This window comes from Haliotis cracherodii, unplaced genomic scaffold, assembly GCF_022045235.1.
Source record: "Haliotis cracherodii isolate W230 unplaced genomic scaffold, xgHalCrac1.p SCAF_10, whole genome shotgun sequence".
Taxonomy (NCBI): Eukaryota; Metazoa; Mollusca; class Gastropoda; order Lepetellida; family Haliotidae; genus Haliotis; species Haliotis cracherodii.
Window position 1 is genome coordinate 35711661 of NW_027266265.1, and position 10588 is coordinate 35722248.

The 10588-nt window shown below is 39.3% G+C and overlaps 1 protein-coding gene across 1 annotated transcript; it reads left to right on the forward strand.

Moving 5' to 3' along the window:
• Positions 1-1309: 1309 nt before the first annotated feature.
• Positions 1310-9314, forward strand: LOC139449911 (uncharacterized). Its single transcript, XM_071231516.1, has 5 exons — positions 1310-1463; positions 5131-5213; positions 6667-6854; positions 7231-7348; positions 9177-9314. Exons 1-5 carry the CDS (start codon positions 1310-1312, stop codon positions 9312-9314), a joined length of 681 nt encoding a protein of 226 aa, XP_071087617.1.
• The last annotated feature ends 1274 nt before the right edge of the window (positions 9315-10588 follow it).

The window sequence follows — 10588 nt, forward strand, 5'->3', positions numbered from 1 at the left end:
TTGCCAGTTTCATGGTGATGCGTGAGCCTTTTCGTAACCATGGCTTCCGTGGATTTGCACATGTTTGAGGTGAGTGAGATCGGTCGATAAGAGTTTGGTAGGGCTTCGTCTTTCCCTTGCTTTAGCAGCGGGATAACTGCAGCATGTTTCCATGCTTTTGGGACTTCTCCTTTGGACCATATCGTGTTATACAACTCAGTGAGTAAGCCTTTGGTTTGATCAGGTACGCGAAATAAAGGCCGTTATTTATACCACCGATGCTCTTAGGTCATGATACGGTCGCATTTTCAATTATCACTTACTTAAACAATACCTACACAATGTTGCTAATCTAACGTGCTGACTATCTGAATTTAGAGATTACCTCGCAGTTTTGAAGGACATGAGTATACAGAAATGACTAAAATTAAATAAGTTTTCTTGGAGAGCGCGTTATCATAGAGTAATGTTTACTTTTCTCGCTGGACATGTAGTCTTAACGATTAGCTCATAAGGCTCATAGACTAAATCTTGGGAATGAAGGCAGACGTATATCAACACCGACTGATAATAACTCTGGACGGAACATGCATGTAGTCTTAACGCTTAATACATAATGCCTATCGACTACACGCATGTAGTCTTAACGCTTAATACATAATGCTTATCAACAAAACCTTGTAAATGAAGGCCGGCGTATATCAACACCGCCTGATAATAAACTTTTAGTACACAAATTATTAAGTAATATACACAAAATATGTTGTTTAGTCTTATTTTATAAAGTCAAAATTATTTACAAAAAATAGAAAAACTATGACACATATATATATATATATATATATATATATATATATATATATATATATATATATATATATATATATATATACATGTATATATATATATATATATATATATATATATATATATATATATATCAGCATTGCAGGCGGCTATTTTTATAAAAAAAATACCTCCCTCTTTCCATACATGAGAGGGAGCTCATGAACTTTCAATATAAAAAGGAGAAGAATAAAGTTGTTTTGTACCAAACCTCATACTGTATCGCAAACCTTTTTTCAAGTAGAGTGTAGCAATATCGCACTAGTGACACGTCAAATGGCTACGCCAACCTGTAAATAAGATGAACAATACGCCCACCTGTACATTAGATGAACAAAGGGCCCCGAGTTACCCGGATGACATTAGGAGTGATATATAAGATGGGCGTCCGAGAGAGTCAGATCTCCGTGCGCGAAATACGCCACAGTCGGAAAGCGCACGTTAAATCTCCTATATCAGTCAGTCGAGTCAGATCAGTCATCTGATGATGTATTGTGTGTTGAGGATGAGAGCGACCGGCGTTCTATTTCTGGCGTTAGTAGCTATTCATAGCTATACGCCTGTGGATGCCCATCGATATGGCCATCGATACTTCCATAGATATTACAGGCCTCATCGACGATGTGTACTTCAAACAGGTAAGAAAAAGGAGGAGTAGGTTATATCACCAGCCCTTTACTTTTCTATATTCTAATCATCCATGTGTTGTGTGGAAATATATAGGTATGACTTCGACCGCTACCGTAGTTCAGTGGAAAGAGACGTTAAAATATGGCACTTGTTGGCGCTTGGCATGACGGGGATTAAAAGTCTGTATATATCGTGGAGTAGGGTAAACATTATCAACTGGGGTTTGGAATCACAGTAGACTTCACTACAAAACCGGCATTGGTAAATTGTTATAACGTGGTAAGTTGTTATTAACTTCTGTAAAATGTAATATCACTGCGGTAAAATGTAATAGCTTCACTGTGGTAAATTGTAATGAAATATTATTCATTTGCAAATATACAAAGAAACCTGCATGAAGTTCAAAATGTTCGACAAAGCTGTTTGGAAATCCAAATCCGGACTTTGAAACGACTGAATTAATAAAGACTACTGTAAATTCTTGATATTTGTATTTACTCAAAACAGAGTTTTAGTGTTTATTCGACCTTAGCATGATCAATTCCAACCTCCAGCATGTTGAACGAAATAAACAAGCGATTTGGTTTCAATTTCTATCATTCCTTTTGAGCGGCAGGTGCGGCAAATTGTTATACCATGTGCGGTAAAATGTAATAATATATAAACAGAATTCGAGTTCCGATGTTTGTTCGACCTTACCATGATCAATTTCAACCTCAAACATGTTTAAGGAATTCAGAAAAAGCAATTTTGTTTCAATATCTGTCATTCCTGTTGAGAGGCAGGTGCGGCAAATTGTAGCAAACTGCGGCAAATTGCAATACCAAGTGCGTTAAGTTGTAATAACGTCTCTTAATCCTTCCGATTTCAAACATAATTCGAGTTTTAGTGTTTGGTCGACCTTAACAAGATCAATTCCAACCTCCAGCATGTTTAAGGAAATAATGATAGAAATTGAAACAAAATCGTTTTTTTTTATTTCCTTAAACATGCTGGAGGTTGGAATTGACCTTGTAAAGGTCGAACAAACATTGGAACTCGAATTCAGTTTGAAATCGGAAGGATTAAAAGATGTTATTACAATTTGAAAAACATCTTGAACCAGAATTTACACCCCATTCCAGTTCATATGACATTGTTCTCATTTTGAGATGTGGCTGAGGTTCCACCCATACCATCTGGAATGTTCATACATGAACATATATCATTATTCAGTTTATTCAGTGTTCAAAGCCTTCAGTCAGCTACACAAAATATCCTGGATAAATCTAAAGCAATGCCCCATCGTGGAATATCTAGATAACTTCATACCTTATTAGAGCGACGGATTGTTGATACAAATAGGCCAACACATTAACAGTTGTGCTGTCAGTGATAAGAACTTTATATCCTTGAGTGGGTAAACAGAGCGTCCATCTAAACAGTTTTTCATTTCATATTCTTTACTTTTCTAAGGGCTTGATGTCAATTTTGGTGGGACAAGTCAAGTGATCTTTGTATATACATACTTAAAAACAGGTATCACTGATCTCTTGACTTAACCATGCAAAACCAAATCCATATTGGAAGAGAAAGGTCCTGATGTTGGTTGCTCATGCTGTTTTTCCGTAATCACCCAGAGACTTGAGCATAACAAATGCATCTTGTGGTAATGGGTGATCCTCGATATGAATGATCCTGTAGCTGACTGATCGTGACAAGCAATGGTGTTGTAGAGAGTTTCTGTCGCACTCACCAAGTACCCTGTTATTATTTGTATTGATGCTGAGACTGAAATGTCTTTTACAGAACCTAATCGGGGCTTGTTCAATAATTCCGCAGTATGTAGTTCCCCAGATTTCCGATCCATAATATAATATAGGACATAACATGGAGTCAAATTTTGTAAACATTTCGCCACATGTAATATGTTTTAAGTTCTGTTGAAATCGGTTGATTGATAATTATGCTTTGTGGCTTGTGCTGCTAAACATATTTGGGATTTGGACCATGAGCGCTTGGAGGTGAAAAAGTACCAATATATTTGTAATTAATCAGTTTCTATCTGTAGTCCTTTGAGATACCATTTCTCATAATATCTGAGCGGTCCAACATCTCTGAAAACATCAATCTTCGTCTTGGTAAGATTTATATTTATTCATGTAGCATTTCATAACTTTTCAAATAATATTGATTTTCTTCTTTACACGGTTTGTAGAGTCTGCTACTGCTGAGATATCATCAGCAACCATAAGGAATATCTGTGGACATAATTATACCCCGACAGCCATTTTCTTCCAAACATTGCAGTATGATTACTACAGGCCAAGGCTTAAGAAAAGTCAACGAAGAGACAGTAAAATCTTCCCCTTTTCTTGACTAAATATATGTCATTAACAGATCAATTTTTGAATGAAAACCAGTTTGCGATGTCGCTATAACATTATTTGTGTCACAACACTTGTTAAGGTTTTTGTTTTTCACAATTTGTATCACCTATACACAATCAATCAATAATAGATATCCCGATATAAGTGTTTGGGTCATGCATACTTCCAGACATGTGAAGCGGACATATAATAATCCTTGACTTGACATCTGGGAGCGAGTTGCTGGGCACAATTTTATTAAAGTTTCGAAGGTTACTATGGTTATTTTGTATCTTGTCGACTTTAAAATCCAATGAAGATCCGGGGTAGAATAGGTCTTCAACAACCAATGCTTGTATTAAAAGACGACTATGCTGGTTGGAAGAGGCGACTAACGGGATCGGAAAGTCAGGCTGATGCATGCCAATTACGTGGATCGATGCTCATGATGTCAATCAGTGGAATGTCTGGTCCACACTCGATTATTTATAGATCGCCATCCTAGAGCTGGAAAACTGCTGAGAGCTGCGTTGAACAAACAAACAAACAAACTTGACTTTCAACATTCATTTTCCATTCCATCTGGACTAGATGACTTATTTTACGTTTAGCTTCTTTAAGCTGTTGTTGGAAAGGGTTTGGAAACGCCGGTGGCCCAGTCGTCTATTGCGCCGCAATTCAGGTGCAGAGTTGCGACCCTTGGGCACGTCAGAAACCTATGGTTGAGTGTTCGAATCACGGGTCGTCCCCAATATGTTTCTTTGTTTGTCAGCACTATGCCCGTGCTCGTGGGTTTCACCAAAGAGGTAAACGTCTGAGACCTGCATCACTTCTTTCCTCCCACGTTGAGCTGACACGCCGTGATATAACTGCAATACTGTTGAGAGCGGCGTTAAACTCAACATGACGTAAGGAAGAGCAGATGTTTAATAGCTTAAGTATCTGGGTGGCAATGCAAATTCCCGTCATGCTTCATTTGATTGAATTAATAATAAACAAAATTTGCATTACGCACATTTGTTTCATCTAGATTATTCATTCTAGATATTTCCATATGAGAATAGAAAATAAATGGCATATTATAGTTTTACAGGTCACAATGTCACATAAAGAGTGAGTGAGTGAGTGAGTGAAGGTTGTGTGACTCCGGCAAGCTATATTTCAGTTTTATCTGGACGAGCTAAGCTGATGGTGGAGATCATCAGTAATGCTCCGCGTTACAAATATCATAACAGGATGATTATATAATACCCTAGATTACGGAGGACCGGTTACGAAGACTTTCAAGGTAGAATAGATATTCAGGTGGTTTGTTTGTATATTTCAGTGAACGCTGTGTGCAGAGTGGCCGCAGACCCCGGAACCACAGACCCAGTGAGCGGGACGATACGCCTGTCACAAACACTTAACGTGAGGCAACAACAAAGTTCGTCACAATATTTGCTCAAATAGGGTAATATTAGGACCTCAGTGACACCATTTTCGTATGTATTGCTTAAAAGACGGGATGTTTGTTGTTTTTTTTGTGTTTTTTTAAATCACCTGTTGGAATAACCTACGATTACATATAATATATTTGCCTTTGTTATTATCATTATCATTATATGCAGCAAAGAGGATTTGGGTGATCCTGGCACAGTCAGGCTGGTAAGGCTCATTAGGCCAGAGCCCTTGCCCCCTCTACACGCAGTTCAGACAGCAAATGGGACTTTTCCCAGGAAGCGCTGCCTAGTCAAACCCGCCCAGAACCTTTCTGAGAATATGAAGACATCCCAACACCGCAGCCTTCGGCATTACACAGATTGTCAGATGGGCTGTATTCCTGGTAGCAAACCCGGTTACTCTCCCAATGTCAGTCAACAGATTGGGAGGTACCAAACCTAAGAGAAGAATGGAGAACCGGACAACTTGGTACTTGGGATGCAAGCCTGAGGACCGTATATTTGCCATGTTTTTTCCCGAATCTTGTCAATAATATTAGTGTTATAAGGGACGGAAAATTCAATGTTATAAATGTTATAAATGATTTCATTGGATTTATCAAAAAGGACAAGATCAGGTTTGTTGGCCGGGATACGTCTCAAGTTGTAAACGGTCCAGTACTAAAGCATTTTGTGTTTGTCATTTTCCATGACGCCCTCTACATATTCTGGGTCGTACCATGGATGGACCTCAAAGGCATTGGCCAAGATCACAAGCATGGTGATTACCGTAATAAAATGATCGAGCTACGCCATCATGACACTTAAGATAGTGTGTTTGTGCCACATGTGTGCAAAAGTGCACAATGCAATTCTATCATGAAGAGCTTCCACGTTAATCCAACCACGCCCTCCCATTTTAATTGTTAAAAATAAGCGAGGGTGGTGGGATCTATTCTCTGTCATGATTCTTCGTGCAAGGGTGACACTACGGTGCATTCAGACAAGTAAGAGGGCGGATTGTTTTAGGGTCTGTCAAATCACCTTTCTTTGGGAGAAGTATTATTTGAGCTTTGCAGAATCAAGGCGGAACATCCCCTGTATCCACGAGAGAATTTAAACAGTGAAGTAATTGTGTTTATTATGTGTAGTAAGTATTTACACCTTAACACCTCTAAACACAATTCGAAACACGTTTGGAGCTTGTCTCTATATTGGCATATTTTTAACAATTTTATAGTAACCAGGACGACGCATCTGAATACAAGGTAGATGCTCAGTGATGGACTCTTTGTTTTGGGCGGATCGAAGAGATGGCCCAGTGATAAAAGGAAGTGCCCCGGTCGATTCCTGGGGGAATGTGTGAAATCTACGATTGATGTCTCGCGTCGTCATATTGCTAAAATTGGTATAAGCCCTCAGTCTTGGTCGCTTTGTTTCAGTATTGTACACAAAGACTTTCGCCTCTTACAATTGACCTTGACCTCCAAGGATTCTCGACAATCGACACCGTGGTTCTGCACGGCTTCCACGCCCACGCCCTCGGAGACCTCAGTAATGGCTGCGTAAGCCTTGGGGGACACTTCAACCCGTTTGGAACTAATCACGGCGATCGTACCTCCCCAGTAAGGTAATCTGGTTTTAATCGCAAGCATATGAGTGAATCATGACGAAATTTGAGTAAAATCAAATCATGAGTTGATCAATGAAGGATTTTAAACTGACACAGTGAGATGACGTCCGTCTTTGAGGGCGTCCGGAGTTGAAGGTCAACTTAATTAATGAGAACTATTTATCTAAAACAATGCGTCCAGTGCCTAGTGGTTAAAGCGTTCGCTCGCAACGGTGAAGACCCGGGTTCCATTCCCCACACGTAAAGTCCATTTCTTGTGCCCTCACTGGGATATTACTGGAATATTGCTGAATGCAGAGTAAAACCACTCCTTCACGCACTATCCTTTTGTGTGTTCCACCTCTGTTCTGTGCTATTGTTCGTTTTGTTTCAGACATGCTGGTGACTTTGGAAACATCATGGAACAAGCTGATGGCACTGTTAATACAACCATTACTGATACGGTAGCGAGGCTGTTCGGGACGAACTCACTCATCGGCAGGAGCCTTGTGGTATGCGTGTCTTATTATACATGTATAATGTTACTACACAGACGTACAGTGCGAATACAGCTCGATTCCAAGATAATGATTCTAAGACCACCATATTCGTCTAGGAATCTAAAATTCATTGTGTAGTTTCATGGGTTTCTTTACCAGGATCCCTTGAACTCACTCACTCGCCAATAATTTTGTTTCATTGTAGGTAAAAGTTAGAAATTTTTATCAGGAAAAATAAGACATATAATATAATCTGCCAAATGCAACATTTATGGTGAAGAAAGACCCTTTAATGCGTGCGGCGTCTAGTCTATTATCCTGCAGTGTACCAAACTACATATATTCGGCTTATAAACTTTCTGGTATGTACTTCGCAGTCCTGGACATGTCTCCGTCGGAGTAGCCATTGTTGGTAGTGTGTTCGCCGACATAGTCAACACTTTACAGGTTTCAATACATCAATGACTACATATAGCCGTGTAGATGTTTTTAACCAAAGTATCAAGCCACGGACCTTTGACAGTTTGGCTTGCTTTTGAAACTTAGGATGAAATATTGACAGAGTCTGATGATGCGTGCAGTGGGAAGGTTCTGAGAGTACAATGTACACAACCGACTAGCCATGGGATGGTAGAGCTCTTGATACATCTTTAGACATACAATACACGTGGCGATCAAGTCACTGAACATTTGTGGATGGTCCTGTCCAATCTGACAGTTGGCTTGAGCAGGTGTACCATTGTCATCGGATTCGTGCTCTGCAGTTAATCGCGTACAATGGTAAAAGATTTTGGCGCGTTTACTGATATACGGAATACTTAGTCATTCTGTATTGAAACCTACTTAACCGCACGGTTGGAAATGTATGTTTATGGCTTTGTTCTTTGGTTTTTGTTAAATCGAAAACGGCTGTCAAAGGAGGCGGTTGGGTGGTACTCTCACCGCCCACTGAAAATAGCAAGCTTAAACATTACTTTAAAATATTGAATATATCAGAGTAAGCATAAACATAAGCTAAAATGTATGAAAAAGGCCGTTTTTTCTGGCTTCAAGCGAAAATGAAAGTTCCAGCAAGTGGGTGCCCCAACTGATGAGTTTTGTTTATTTTCATCTCACCTTCAGCTTCTTCAGCTTGGGTCAAATACTTAATATGCATTTAATGTTGTTTGATAGGCATTACTCAGAAGTTGACGGTTAACAAAGTAGACACAATCTATGGACAACAACTTCTTTATTTACTGTATAGGCGACGTATAGACCCTTATTTCGTTGTCGACGATAAAAGGATCAATACCGAAACGTCACCTTTACAGTAAATAAAGTAGCTCCTATCCATAAATTGTGTCTACTTTGGCCTTTAATGTTGTTTTGAGGGTTTGGCATTGTCCACTTTACGGAGCACATACCGAATTTTTGGAAGGTAACCTTAATTAGTCGCAGGGTGTGGATTCCACGTACAAAAAATCACGTCGAAGGCTCCCATCCGAACATATTCAATCAAATAGATGTTTTGACAACTGAATTTTGACACACCTGAAAGATGGTAGTCCCAAAAGAAGAAATAGAGGGACTTGGAGAATGCCCTGGCCACATGTATGAGAAATTTAGAGAATAGTTCTAGAATAAGAATAAATGTGCTACCGAGTATATGGATGCAGTATAACACCTGACTAGTATATCCACTATAGTCGGCCGCTCTTTAATTCTGACCCTTGAAACATGTCGGAAACCTATACTATCAGGAGGACCCACTCAATCCCCGGCTCAAATCAATGAGGGGTACTTCTAAAGTATGATTCAATTCTGAGGACTTAAACTGAAATTTCATTGTCATTTGTAGATCCATGCAGGAACTGATGACCTTGGCCTTGGTGGTAACCCCGGAAGTGTGGCTAGCGGCAATTCAGGACCAAGAGTAGGATGCTGTGTCATTGGTCGGGGGGAAAGCCCACCGCCTACAGTGGTGTGGGGAAAGTAATATATCGTTCCATATTTTCGATGCAAAATGTGCGATCTCACTGTATAGGCCTATGCTATGTGTACAATAAACTTGATTGCCTCAAACTGTATAACTCCGTGTTTGAACATCTATAATTAAGAAGATGTAAATGTTGGTAGACAGATCAAAGCAATACATGTACAGGACAAGGACGTATACCATAGAGAACCCATGAGTACCCAGGGTATGAATTTGTTACACCATGCATTGTTTTCGTGATAAAGCATCTGAAATAGATAGAATTATTATTAAACGGCCCGCAGTGGATCACTGTATTGTGATAATGCCTCACTTTATCCTATGACGTCATAGCCAACTGGTGACATGTGGGTCAGAGATGTCAAACAAAGATAAGGTGATTCAGGTGAAGAAACAATTGACAGATTCAGATGCAGAGTAATCGAACGTTCTACAACAGTCCTTATCTTGTAATATTTAACCACTTGATAACGGTGTACGAATCTACATCGAAACGTTGCTATATATCCACTAGAAAAATCATAAAGCGGAGTCGATTGTACATTTCCGACAATATGACTATGTGTTTATGAATCACTATGAAACACATGCAAAGGCAAGTCAATTGTTCACCTGGACAAAACTATAGGAACATTAGGAACAACTGATGATAGTGAATTGTATCGGATACCATATTGGTCACTAATGCATCAAATTTGGAAATATCGTCTACATGTCTGTCTAAATTGAGGCCTTAAATGGTGTAACCTTGATCAAACAACAACTGAGCAAAAGTCGTATGACGCTCTTTGAAATATTGGTAGAAAGAACATGCTCGATTGTATCTCAAAAGGCTGGAGCTGCTGGAATATTGCTCGGCATGAAGGGAAAATTGACCATTGGAGTTGTACTGTCTTTCCCGAACGTGATTTAGGTTCTAGCAGTCATCAGTTTACCGATCCAACACAAAGGCAAAGTCTTATAAAATATTGGACAAAATTGAGACACTATATTCAAAAGTTTATTACATCTGCGCACGCCAGTGTGAATGGATTCGGTAAAAGGCTACAACAAAACAAAGGAATTACTCCTTATGCAATAAAGAAAACACACATGTACGTGAGTACGTTTATCACCGAGTGGTAGACTATAACTTTATAATAATCCGAAACATCTCAGCATAGCATGAATACTGAAAGAAGCGTCAGAGCAATCATTACGCTTATCCCTATACGGGAAAGATCTAAACAACTGAGTGCGCATCAACTTTACACGTGGTTTCTGATGCTACATTA